A 14,770-nucleotide genomic window follows, 5' to 3' on the forward strand; every position below is an offset into this window, starting at 1 on the left:
AATGAACCAACTCCCGAGCCTTAAAAGTCACCCCGAGCCCTAAAATAGGCTTGCTGGAAAATTCACTAGCATTGGGGCACTACCTAGTGGCGCTGGGACGCTGCCCCAAAGTCAGAGAAGCCCAGTTCCTGCCCTGCCTAGCGCTGGGGCGCCAAGAATGGCGCTGGGGCACCATCAGCAAACCAGAGAAAATGCTGGTCTTCTCCCCTGCGATTTCCCTTGAAAACCAAACCTCCAAACCAATCCCAAACATCATCAAAACATAAAATTCAACCCCCAAACCTCATCTACATCACACCCTCATCAAAACCCAAGCAACCAAACTCAAGAACTTCCATTAATTCCCAACTAACACATCAAAATCCTCAACTAAAAACTTATTAGAAAAACAGGGTATAACAAGATTTTCATGGCCGAATTTCTTACCTCAAGCTTGGTTTAGATCCCCTTCAATGATTGAACCAAGGTCCTAAGCCCTCAAGCCTTGCTCTCCTAGCTTGGATCCTCAAATTGGCTCTTAAAAATTGAAAGGAAGAAGGAGAGAAGAACATGTACGGGAGAGAAAGATGAGGATGATAATGGTGCTTTGTTTTTACACTTCCACAACCTTCTAATGGCTTAATACAACCTTAAGGTGAAAAGACCATATTGCCCCTAAGTCTAATTATAACCCTTAATAGCCACCAAGGGCAAAACCATTATTTCTTGCATATCTCGTTAATTATAATTAACACCTCCAATTCTCGTTATCCTCAATATTCTCAAATACTAATAATTCATATCCCGTTACCCTCTAATTCCCAGCAACGTTCTAATCACCAAATAACCCCAAGACTCACTCCGAGCCCCGAACTTAATCCCGTTATGACTAGACCGAAAACTTGCATTCCATGATCGTCTCATGCCAAATGGCTCGAACCAATCCCCATATAATGTGGTATTATTTATAATTCACCCACATGCATGGGCATACACAATCACGCCCTCAACGAGCCAAATTACCAAAATACCCTAGTTATTAAATGTGGACCCATATGCATGCATTTATCATCATATAATAATATAATTCACATAAACATTCATATAATAATTAAATATCATAATAAATCAATTATGGCTCTCCCGGCCTCCTAATCAAGGTCCTAAACCTCTTTAGGAAATTTGGGGCATTACAGAAACCTAGTCATGACGCACAATGAAGGATCTCGACAGACTTGGAGGTCCCTTATACGCTCATTAATGTCCAGGCTGTATTACATATTTATTGCCCGAGATAACAAGAGTAATGTCCATAGGCAATGGTATCCCTATGTAAATGAGAATTATCTTGATTAATTGTGTTACCAGATTTATGCACATGGTTACCTAAACCTATCCAGGAATATCCACTATAAATATCAGAGATAATGGACAAGAAAATAGATTGTTTTTTGTAATACAGAAACTCTGCAAAAATTGTGAGAGAATAATAATACTGTCTCGTGGACTAGGTGAATTTTAACCACTGAACCTCGTAAAATTATGAGTGTGAGAAGTTGTTCATATAATTCATTACGGTTTAGAAAAGAATACTAATATCTTTTTTATTGGATTTTTTAATCTACTGTTGGTGAAAAACCGCGTCAACAGAAATAAATCAGATTCTTTGAGGCTTAACGATGAACACAATGAATTAGTTTTTTTTAGAAGAAGAAGAAAGAAGAGTTATAATGTATTTGAATGAAAGTGTTTTAGGTATTATGAGTTTATTAATTTTTTTTATTTAATGTAATAAAAGATTAGATTTAATTTTTGTAAGTTTAATTTTCGATAGTTTTATTAGGTTTTAGTATAGAGTGTTAGTTTTATCTAAATTTAATTATATATATTAAATTGTTTAGTTTAAATTTTAAACTAATTTACTTAGATCTTATTTTAAATAAGTTTGATCAAAATGGCATTCATAGAATTTTTTTTTTTTTTTAAATTTTCGAAAACTATAGATCTATATTAGAATTTCGACTTAACACGTGAGAATTTTCAATTTTTTTTTTAAATTAACCTATCTTATAATAATAATATATATGTATATATTTTTATTCAAGAGGACAAGAATTTCTTTCTTAGCTCACGATTTTTTATTTATTTATTTTAGACAAAAAGAAAAAGGAAAAAAAGTGACTACACTTTAAAGGATGGTATAGATGGTGCATATTTTGGGCTAAATTCGGCTTAAAATATGTATTAATGATATATTTGGTTTATTTTTTGTATTTGTACTTTAATACACAAAGTACAAACTAGCTAAATAAAATTCAATACAACTATTAATGCTTATTGAAAAATATACAAAATAATTAATTTTTTTTATTAAAAGATAAATTGAAAATTAAAAACTTTTTTAATTAATAAATCGTATTAATGAGTGACAAATGAGTAATTAAAAAATATAATATTTATTATGGATCAAATTTGACTCATGTTATATTTTGTACCAAATTTAGCACAATTTTTAACACGTGCTAAATTTAATACATATTTTAAACCAGTATTAAATTCTATTTTATAAAAATGGGCTAAAACATAATTACACACCACTTTTATACACAATTCAGCTCAAGTGAAGTGAATGCTATTACAAAAAATGGGCGAGTGAGTATATAGTATTAGATTTTCCAACGACACTCAGGTGAGTGCTCTTACAAAAATCACTCACTTTTCTAAAGTAGAGCCAGATTGTGGTGGAACCCACTTTTCATTTATTTTTATTTTTATGTTTCTGTATTCTATTCTTATTTAATAATTCAATTGTTGAAACGTTTTTCCTTTTTCTATTAAGGATGGAGGACCTTGTTTGGAGTCTTTTGGTTCCTTTCTCTCTGTCTCATCCTCCAGTCTCTTTCAACCTGTTTTTTTAAACTTCGTTCATTTTTATATATATACTTTATTATATATATATTTGTAGTATATGCATATATATATATATATATATGGTTATAGTAACAGGACAAGGCAATTTTGATCATTGTCAAGCATAGCCTACAAATATGTTATGACAAAAAACTTTATTTATCCATCTACACTTTTCTCTCTTGCCCCAACTTGAGGCCATTATAAACAATATGTACAATGCTATAAAAGGGATGAATCTAGTACGAGATGAATGATTTTGACTTGTTTATAAAAAAGATATGTTTTTCCAATTTGATTTTCCTCCTCAACAGAGATTTGTTGATGTTTTTGTTCATTTCTCATCTCATCTGATGATGAAGAAATATGTCTATTTGGCAACCATAAATTGTCATAATCTTACAAAGAATTTTTCTCTTTTCTTTCCTTCAATTTTGTAGACGAGCACAATTCCCCCCATCTTTTTTGACAAATTACATTTACTAATCAGAGATAGTAAGTGTGCAGTAATATATGCTCATAGGAGTTGACTATATCTTGTTTTGGTGAATACATGGTAAGTAGAAGTGATGGAGTTTGTGTTTATCTATTTGTTAACATTAAAATTGGCAGGCTTATCATTATTTGATAATTGAAAATGAATGCAATATGATTTATAAAAAAGTTGAAGATAATGTGAGGATAATATTGATGGGATGGAGAGAGAGAGAGAGGAAATTGGGAGGTTCCTAAAGTTTCACTATTGAGATAAATGCCACTTAAGGAGAGGTAATAATTATATTGGAAGTTTATGAGGAATTGTCTCCAATTCCACTCTTGATGTCCCACATCACAAATAATTAATTTAGACAATAATTCACAATTTTCCAACAACCATTAAAATTAAACAAAGACCCTTCAAAAATCAAGGAAACAAATATTTATTATTTAAATCATATCATAGTATGAGATTGAGTAAAATTTCAACCTTGCACTACCCCTTAATATATATATATTTATATATTTTATAAGGAAAACAAATTGCATTCCAATCACTCTTTGGCTCAACATCATATATTCATAGAGCTAAGATGGGAATTGAATTATTAGGATGAAGAGTGCGCTACTTTTGGGGAGCAAATATGGATGGGCCCTTTTCTCTTCCACCAAACAAATATCAATGGGATCCAAGAAAAAAAATTTAATAAAAAGAAAGAAAAAAAATGTATAGTTTTATTATTTTCCTCTTGACCACCAATAAAAATGAATATAAGCTAAAAGAAAAGTAAAAAAGAAAATATTTAATACTTAGAACAAAAGGGAAGAATATGAAAAAGGAAAAAGAAAGTGATATTTTTTTAGAATTACTATAATGAATAATAAATAATAATAATTTATATTTTGGTTAATTTTAGTATTGCACAACTCTAGCTCAAATGCTTTCAGATATATATTGTTTGGTTTCTCTCCAAATACAATACCTTTCTTTCTTTCTCTCTCTCGATAGAAGTTAAAAGGTCGCTCCTCTCTTACTAAATATAGTTACTCTCTCTAGGCTTGAGTAGATTACTCATTGCTGCGCTCTAAGCAATGGTGGAAATTGGGTTCTTTCCGAAGATGAGATTTTGAGATGAAAATCTGATCGTATTCAATGATGGGTGTGGGAAATAAGGACTAGGGCATGAGTATATTAAAGGGATTTTGTTTTGAGACTTCCATCACAACTCCGCCATTGTTGATCGGTTAGTTCTTTATTTGAATGCACTTTCATGCTTTCTAATCTTATTTTCTTATTCTTCTTCTATCTTTTGTTAAATTTTTTTTAATCTATTTTCTTGTGCTATTGATTTTATATAGACTTGCTTTCTGGGTCGAGTCTCTCTTCTTATTAATAATGGCGTTTTGCTCGTTTTACAGCTACCCATTTTGTGAATTGACTTTATTTTTATTTTTATTTTTATTTTTTTTATAATTGCTTGGTTTTAATACAGCCTCTCCCCTGTTTTTCCTTACCAACTTCATTTGCTTTTAGATTTGTCTATTATTAATTGGAATGTTCATTTTTTCTGTTGATATATTGACATATATTTATATATTCACGTGAATCATTATCTGAAGTTTTTGTAGAATAAGTTTCCTTTTTCGGCTTTGGAACTTAAAGAGGTGTGATTGTTCCTAAAGAAATGTTAATTCTTCCAAATTTGCATTTGATTCTTTAACAATCTCAATTTGCATTACTTCATTTGAAAAAGTTTTTGCTTTAAAGAGAATGATTTGCTCTTTATTGAAGTTAAGACCTTGTTTTGAGTTGATGACATTTATGTGAGGTACACTTAGACATGATGACATGAGTTTTGGAAATTCTTCGGGGAGTTTGAGTAGCATATCAATTATTCTAAGTTGTGTTTTATCCTTTTGGGCACAACCTCAAATGCAAATGAGCCAGAAAGAAACGCTAAAAATACAACACTAAGAGAAAGAGAAAGTCAAGCATTGTTTAAGTTTTGTTAGAAGCTTATTCTCGCTCGGACAGTCTATGTAGATTTTATATTTTGTATATGTGCATACATGTTGCCTGTTTGAGATTTTGGATCTTTCCTCTTTTGGTTTGTGAAGCAAAAAGCCATATACTAAAATACTACTAAATCACAAGACTGCATCCTATCGACATGCTTACAGAAGTGGACGTCCGAAGGTTATGCTAGTACTTTATGAGAAGAGGTAGCGTAAAGTTTGTTGTAGAAGCATTTTTATCACAATTTTACTTGTAGTGTTCAGTATGGAATAATGATTTATCAGTCCTTAAATTTGATATGGTGCTGGGGTAGATGTCAACTTAGTATAGCATTTGTTAATGAATTTATGATATTTTATGTTCTTCGGTTTAAGTTTAAACACCCTTTTGAAATATTTAATATAAAGATAAAAGTGATGTATATAAATATATATATATATATATATTTATACACACACCTATGGGAGCTGGGGCTTATCAACTATATCTTTAGATTCATTTTCTGATAAATGTTGAATCTAAATCACACAGGAGAGCTGAATGATGGACAGGATCAGATTAGATTTAAGATTTCATCCTTCTGGATCAACTCATTCAGAGGAATCTGCTCTGGATTTGGATCGCAATTACAGTGGTCATCCTAATTTGCCCTCATCCAGTCCTTCTCCTCTCCAGCCTTTTGCTTCAGCTGGTCAGCACTCTGAGAGTAATGCCGCCTACTTCTCATGGCCAACTTCAAGTCGATTAATTGATGCAGCGGAAGATAGGGCCAATTATTTTGGAAACTTGCAGAAAGGTGTTCTGCCTGAGACTTTTGGTTTGCCAAAAGGGCAGCAAGCTACAACCTTGCTAGAGTTGATGACTATTAGAGCATTCCATAGCAAGATTTTGCGTCGGTTTAGTCTTGGTACAGCAATTGGGTTTCGAATCCGAAGGGGTGTGCTAACCGATATTCCTGCTATTCTTGTCTTTGTTGCTCGTAAAGTTCACAGGCAATGGCTCAACCATTTACACTGCCTGCCTGCTGCTCTTGAGGTATCTTATTGTCATTACGTACCTATCTTAAAATATTTCACTCAGTTTTCCTTTTATGTGTCATTTGTTACCTTCTTCTTCTTTTTTTTTTTTTTTTTGAAAAGAGACAAAGGTCAATGTCTAATTTTACTATTCACTTGAAACATAATTGTACATACCCCAATCATCACCAACTATTTTCTAAATTTGGATGGACAGCTAGTTTATGCAGAAAGTTTAAAAGTCATAAATAACCCTTTTGTTCTTTTGGCAAGAGATGTCATTTTGAGCTTGATGTTTTCATATTTCTCGAGAAAAATATTGGCAGAAATTAGAATGTTTTTGAACATGTAGGCCTATTTAAGTCCTTTGTAATTCTGTAAGTTTTTCTTTCGTTTTCTGAAATAAAATGCAATTTTCCATTTGGGCCAGGGGCCAGGAGGTGTATGGTGTGATGTTGATGTTGTGGAGTTTTCCTATTATGGTGCACCTGCTGCAACTCCCAAGGAACAACTATATACAGAGCTTGTAGATGGATTGAGGGGAAGTGATCCATGCATTGGTTCTGGTTCCCAGGTATTCTTCTTCTCCTTGACAAAAATTCCTGTTTGCATTTTACATATTTAGGTTGCTAAGATCTTAATGTTGTATCAGCATTTTTGGGTAGGATTTATCCTATCTTAAAGTCAAGTTATTTATGTTTAGTGAAGATTATTGTTGGTGGGACAGTATTAATATTTTGGTGGGAATTTTCTTTCATTTCAAATAAGTATGTACTATGGTTTTTCAATCTGTACACAACCCAACCTTATCATTTTTTGTCATATATACTATGATTATGATTTAATTAAAATGCTTAATGGTAGGAGTTCTGCAGCCTGTAGGTCATATGAACTTTTTGAAAAGTGCTTAATGAAACTTGCCTATAAAGAGTTTCCGTGCCTTTGCCTTGGTAGTAAAGAATTGTGTCATAGTTGAAAGAAATTTTAATTTGATCAATGAAACAGTGTTTTTGTTTAGAGTTCTGCTTAATGAATTTTGTGATGGATGGTGTTTGTTTTGGATCTTGTTTGTCTATGGATTGAAACAATGAAGAGCCTTTTTATTTAATGGAGATTGTATGAGAAAGAAGAGTTCTTTGGGATAAAGTCAAATTTTGAGGATTTTGTGGGATTATTCCTTGCTGATCCCTATTACTTTTAAGGCTCTAAATTTAAAGAATTAAGTATGTTTATTTTTCCTCTACTTTGTTAGATACCAGAGCAGTATTTTCATTTCCTGGCTGAGATTCCTCTCCAATCTAAAGATTATGCATTCCTTTGTTTTGTGGAAATGTATCTTGGAAAATAAGGACTAAAATCAGTAATGATTTTCTGATCACTTTCATATTCTTTACAGTTTTTATTTTGGTATTTTATTTTTTATTAAATAAAGACATTGTATCATTATCTAAAAAGCAATAAAAGTCGTGACAATTCTGTCAAATAATCCCCATAATCACCAAAATCTAAAGGTAATTACAGAACAGTCTTTGATTCCCAAGTCAGAAAACAATGCGTTTAAAGTCTGAAGTTTGTCTTGCCCAAACTGCTACCAAAAACTTGATTTGATCCTATATGAACTCAATACAATCTTCAAAAAATCTCTTGTTCCTCTCTGACCATAATGTCCATAAAATGGCCAGAACAGCATTGATTCTATTATTCAGTTCAAAGTACAACAATGACCATAAATTCTGTTATTCCTTATGGTTTTACAAGGAATTTAATTATTTCCTTCTATATTTCCTTAAGTTATCTTTTACATTTGTCCCCCGTTAAACCTTGTGAACATTTTTTCTTGATGTTGTAGACTATGACCTATTTATTAGTGGTTATGTCATTGCTTGAAGATCGTTTTGGTTAGTGAAACTTAGCAACTTCTTTCTGGTTCTTCCACAGGCTGATTGATTGCTTTATTTGTATGTTCGTAGCCTTTGATAGCTTTTACAATGTGTGGGCATGGCCCTCTATACTACTGCTTCACAGTTAATTCTGTTAGGCAATGGGATTGTTTTGTCATTTGTCGTTTTACAATTCTCATTTGGCTTTCTAGATTTGAGATCTGTTCTCAGCTAAAAATTACAATATGTGTTGATTAAGCTTTTACATTGGTCACAGGTCAATAAAGTACAGTGTTAAAAGAAGCCACTCCGTCATCATATGTCCTTTCCTTCTATAAGATTTCCCAAACGTAGATGTGTTACTAATTGGTTCTTATGTCAATCCATGGTAAATATAGTATTGGCAAGTTAGATCAATCTGTAATTGATAATTTCTCAGTGGTTTTGTTTTGTTGGTCCTTTCAATTCAATGCTGTGGTCATTTAGAACCAACAAAAGAACTGTTTTTTTATCATCTGTTTTTTGGGGATGAATCAACGATACCAAAGTGTTGGGAAAAGGAAGCTTATTTACAACAAAGACACATGTCTTGTTTTCTTTTTTCTTATAAAAAATTAAACCAAAGTTTTCACACGTTCAGTTATTATGTAACTCAATATATGTTATGGCCTACTTTTCTATCGGCTTGAATTAAAAAATTGGAGTCTTTTTGGATATATTAGGTCAATCACTTCTCATCTGGCTTTTTGTTGTAAAGAGCTCAAAGGATTTTTATCTTTATGATTTCTTTAGCGAGTGGATTTCTTGTTGTACCTAAGAAGACATCTTTCATTATCTCTTTATACCTTTTTCTTATGTATGATAATATTTTACTGCTTCTTAAAATAAAGAAGAAAAAAATGTCAATGACTTGTCATTGGGTTTCGGATGTCTTATGATATGTTCAGTTGCTAATATGTTCTTGAGAACAAGTTTTATTGTTGACGGTGTTTCTTTTAGTCTCCCTCAAACAAGCTTCACTGATCTAGAATTGATAAATAAAGTTATTATTGATGGGTCATATTCTCTGTATTATATTTGCCTGTGTCAAACACTGCAGGTTGGTTTGATTAAACTCACCATGGATGTAATGGTTGGATTATACTGATATTGATGGACATATGTTATTTTAGAAATTGAATATTCATTTTGACGTATCATGAATTCTTGAAACTGAGTTATTTTATCCTCCCTATACATTCCATAAACCGTTCAAATCAACTTTTAATTCTTTTATTGCCTAATTGCTTCATTCCTGTCTAGGTTGCAAGCCAAGAGACTTATGGAACCTTGGGTGCTATTGTTAGAAGCCGAACTGGAAATCGACAGGTTGGTTTCCTCACTAATCGACATGTGGCTGTTGATTTAGATTATCCAAACCAGAAAATGTTTCATCCTTTACCACCAAGCCTTGGACCTGGGGTATATTTGGGAGCTGTGGAGAGGGCAACATCTTTTATCACAGATGATCTTTGGTATGGAATCTTTGCTGGAACAAACGCAGGTAATGAAATTCTTAATTTCTGTAATCAATTATGCGTTATTAAGTTAGACTGTTAGAGTTACTTTATCACTATTACTCGTGTTTTGTTAGCGAAGAGGCTCTCTGGAAAAAACTGGCTTGTGACTGGGCTTATTGTGTAATCAATTCCTGCACTAGAATTGTATACCTAGTTCTTTGTCTTTGTCTTTGTTTTTGATGTGTTCTGTTTTTCTTTTATCCTCTGTGATCAAGGGATAAAATGCCCATAAATTCATTATACACTTCAAAGAATCAAAAGAGCTAAATCTGAGCTTAGTCACTGCATGTTGGGTTTGAGATTTTCACTCTAAAAGTGGCAAAGCTGTACTCCAGAATAGCCAAGACCAATCTATGTCTGTTCCTTGCATTGGTAGCTTTCATGTGCTTGCGATAAGATTTCGTCCCATGACATCTTCATTTCTTTGAAGAAAATAATTATTAAATTATAAACTCTTGTGAAACCAGTAAGCAGATAGTTGCTGATGCTTTCGGTTCAAAGGGGGCCTTTCCAAAGTTATCAAGATACTTGTTTTTTAATACACTACCGGGGAAGGACTCTCTTGTGTCCTACCAGCTGAAGTTTACTGTCATGTTTATTCTTGATCTTTTGTGCTTTGACATTTGAGTGTATCCTGTTGGTGCATCCAGTCATTGGTTTCACTTTTTGTCTTTATGTTCACGTTTTTTGCTAATGGTTTCCCACTGTATCCTGACCACGATACATCCAACTACAATGTGTTGTTCCTGCAGAAACATTTGTGCGAGCTGATGGTGCTTTCATTCCTTTTGCGGAAGATTTCAACATGAATAACGTAAATATAACTGTGAAAGGAGTAGGTGAGATTGGTGATGTCAATGTCATAGATTTGCAGTCTCCGATTAACAGTCTGATTGGAAGGCAAGTGGTCAAAGTTGGGAGAAGTTCAGGTTTAACTACTGGGACCATAATGGCTTATGCCCTAGAGTACAATGATGAAAAGGGGATCTGTTTCTTCACTGATTTTCTTGTTGTTGGTGAGAACCAGCAGACCTTTGATCTTGAAGGTGATAGCGGAAGTCTCATCCTCTTAACTAGTCCAAATGGGGAGAAGCCACGGCCAGTTGGGATCATTTGGGGAGGGACAGCAAACAGGGGTCGCTTGAAATTAAAAGTTGGCCAAACCCCAGAGAATTGGACTAGTGGGGTTGATCTAGGGCGCCTTCTTGATCTCCTGGAACTTGATCTAATCACAACCAACGAAGGGTTACAAGGTTTGTGCTCTTGAGCTAGGTGGCCTTTATCTTCTCTCTTATTACCATGATTTCCTGAAGGCATTCTTTCATTCGCTCTCTAGTTACTTACATATTAATAGACATTCTTTTGTTCCTTAGCTAAGACCTCATTATTAAAATACATATTAATTTGGGTGAATAAAATGCTGCACTTTGGAAAGTAAAACTATTCAGTTATTTTTTTTAACTGTAAAGAATTGCAGTAATTTTACTTCAACATTAGACTTCCTTCAGCTGAATCGCAACCATGACCTCAAATTAGTATTCGTCCCAATCAATATAATGCCAGCCAATTTGTACTTACCTATCCTTAGATTTTGTATGGATGTGTTTTGCAATTCCTTATGGCCTATTAATCCAAATTCTAAACATTTCCACTTACTGACACAAATATTGACCAGTTTGATTGCAAAATCCTCATCATCATGTATTGGCATGCTCTAAGATGCAAGGATACATGATGATGAGGATGTCTTAACTGAGGGTGAAGTGCAAGACAGTCTTGGTTTGGTCATATTTGTTATTTGAACTTGAGGATATTGCAAACAGAGATGTCTTGCTACTCTGGTGCACTGGGCTTGCTAACAAGAAAGTGACACTTGTCTTAAGTTTAACTTGCATATAAATCTCTAAGGTGAATCCTCAAGGGAACTGGAACTTTTTCTTACATCCTTTTCCTTTCCTCCGTCGAGATGTCTCTGTTTTTGTTTGTGCACAGGAATTGGTTTTCTTTTATAATATTTTGTTTTGTTTTACACATTGTAATCATATTACTGGAAATATCAAAAACAATATTACATGAAACATTATGGTTTAGCTGTCATATTTTCCCTAATCAACTATTAAACATGTGAAAGAACACTGAAAGACAAAACAAGAGTTTTGTAGTAAATTTATGGTACACTATTTTGAATGTGTAGTTAGCTATCTCTTTTTTACTTCAATAAATTATTGGATTGATTTATTTAGTCCAACTTTTAATATAATTTTATTGTTGTTGTGATTATTTTTATTATTATGGTTTTCGTTGTTCCTCATTTGTGTTGCATAAATCTGGTTTCATGTTAATATAGCTGCGGTGCAAGAGCAAATAAATGCTTCAGCTGCAGGGATGGATTCTACAGTTGGGGAGTCATCCCCGACAGACCGAGTGCCATTTAAGGATAAACATGAAGGGAATTCTGAGCCTCTTGGTTTAAATATTCGACAAATTCTAATTGAAGGGGAATCCTGTCTAGTACCAGCTAGAACCGTAAGGGAAAGTGAGTTTCACATTGGAAATGGAATCGAAACAGCTCTTAACATTGAACACCAATTCATTCCAAGTTTTACCAGCAGATCTACAGTGCATAATAATAGCCAAGAGGAAAACCCAGAATCAAAAAACCTCTCAGGATTGAGGAATGGTTCTGATGAGATCTTCTTTTCATTGCGGCTTGGTGAACCTGAACCAAAGAGAAGAAAGAACATGAGTTGTGCTGAAGAACCAAAAATGAAGTAGCAACTGAGTAGATTCAATAAGCTTCTGTTGGAGGAACTGCGTCATGAAGAGATAGTTGCTTCCTTTTCCCAATCCTGGTGTCGGGACTAGGAATGGCAATTCTGAATTGCAAATTTTCTCTAAGTGTGAAATACAGTGACGGCATCAACAGGTTTGTGCCCTCCGGATCAATGACTATTATTTTTTGAACAATGGTATTAAATTATAGGTTACAATATGTGGGTCATACAAATATTTTAGAGAGATTGGGGGTTACCATGTTGTTAAATTTTCATTTCTCTACCCCTTTGCTAAAAGTGTTGTACCATAACCACTCTTTTAATGGGGGGAGCAGTGCATCAGTGCATGAATAGAGTAACATGGGAAGTTGAAAAGAATGTAAAATGTTACTTTTGGGAGCCAACTTAGCTTGTTCAAAACTCAATATAGGAAGGTCATGTTTGTGATAGAGGGGGGAGCAAGCTGGACTATATTATTGTATCTTCCAGTTTGTTTAATGAATTTACATTGTCAATATGTTTGTATATGTTACTTTGCATTTCAAAATTTGTCACTCATGACTTATCTAATGATTTTCAGTTTCGATTGTGAAACATGAAAACCTCTCTTCCTTTAGTACTCCCATACACAATCATAGAGAATTTCAATTACATAAGTTATAAATATAAATATATATATATATATTTATACTAGATATAAGTAAGGTGCAGTTTGCTTAGTTTTATTTATATAATTTATTAAATATTTCATATAAATAAGTAATATTAAATGAAAAATTAAATCAAAAGACTCTTTACAATTTTTTAAAATATATATATAATATGATAATTTTTTTGAATATAAATGATAATTTTTTTAATAAAAATTAAAATGATGTATTATATATTATTATTATAATAATATTTTATAATATTTAAATTTATATTGACATAAATATTAAATATCTAGCCTTGTATATAATAATATTTGAATTCATATTAATATAATTACTAAAAAAAATAAGATTATCATAATGATATTTTATAAAATTTAAATTTATATTAATATAGTTATTAAATATCTATTTTTGTATTATGTATTATTATAATAATGATATTTTATAATATTTGAATTTATATTAATATAATTATTATATATGATGTCTTATATTAAATATTATTATAATAATAATATTTTATAATATTAAAATTTATATTAATATAATTAATAAATATCTATTTTTAAGTTAGTTTTAAATGGATCTTCATTTAAATATCTTGAATATTTTGTTAAAGTTAACAAAACAGACGGTTAAAACTATGAATTTTCGTTATCTAGACTAATTATATATAAGAGATATATGGGTTAATAATTAATTGTTACATTAATTTATATCAATTGATAGTTACATTTTTTTTCATTTATTGAATGATTGTGATTAATTAGAAAAATAATACTATTTATTCAAAATAAATTATCTCCTTAAACACAATGGTAATTAAGTTTTATTTTATATTAAAATAAATTTTATTATAATCATTAAATTGTTTCTAAAAATTAAATGTTTTTAACTCAAGTATCAAAATATTTTTTTTCAATTACAATTAATAATTGTTTTTTTATACTTGAGTTCTTTAACATAAAATTTTTATAATCTAATCCTTAATAAATTATTTACATGTTAGTATTTATTTAAATTTTAATATTAGAAATACAATAATTAATAATCTATGCAACAAAAAAAATATTATTTTTTTCAGATTAAAATATTATCTTTATATATAAATTTCATAGTTGGTGATGGTATTGCAAGCTATCAAATGGATTAAGTTGTTATACAATTTTTTAATATAGCGCCATTAACTATTAATATTAACTAATGCCTTTGTTTGTGAAATAATATATCCAAAAATTGTTACAAACGAAAAATAGATTTTTGAATTCCTATTAAAAGAAAATTATAGAGCATATACATGAAGATAATTTTTTTAAGATAATTTGTTTAATATTTAAATTAGAACTAAAGTGTTAAAAATAAAATAATTTAGAGATTTTACTTATAAAAATATCAATAAATTAATTGTGTATTTTTATGTTACAATCACATAATGATTGTAAATAAATAACTAAATTAATTTTAAATTTAGATATTTATTTTTAATTCTAAAATTAAAATTT

General features: G+C 31.3%; 1 protein-coding gene across 3 annotated transcripts; it reads left to right on the plus strand.

Moving 5' to 3' along the window:
- Positions 1-4,320: 4,320 nt before the first annotated feature.
- LOC133801772 (protein NARROW LEAF 1-like) lies at positions 4,321-13,206 on the plus strand. Of its 3 annotated transcripts, none has more exons than XM_062240023.1 (7): positions 4,321-4,610; positions 5,485-5,589; positions 5,915-6,418; positions 6,830-6,973; positions 9,582-9,822; positions 10,591-11,091; positions 12,186-13,206. In XM_062240023.1, exons 3-7 carry the CDS (start codon positions 5,924-5,926, stop codon positions 12,611-12,613), a joined length of 1,809 nt encoding a protein of 602 aa, XP_062096007.1. In that variant the 5' UTR covers positions 4,321-4,610; positions 5,485-5,589; positions 5,915-5,923; the 3' UTR covers positions 12,614-13,206. The 3 variants fall into 3 exon arrangements, with proteins under 3 accessions (XP_062096007.1, XP_062096010.1, XP_062096008.1); XM_062240026.1 differs by having other exon boundaries at positions 5,548-5,589; XM_062240024.1 differs by lacking the exon at positions 5,485-5,589.
- The last annotated feature ends 1,564 nt before the right edge of the window (positions 13,207-14,770 follow it).

This window comes from Humulus lupulus, chromosome 9, assembly GCF_963169125.1.
Source record: "Humulus lupulus chromosome 9, drHumLupu1.1, whole genome shotgun sequence".
Taxonomy (NCBI): domain Eukaryota; kingdom Viridiplantae; phylum Streptophyta; class Magnoliopsida; order Rosales; family Cannabaceae; genus Humulus; species Humulus lupulus.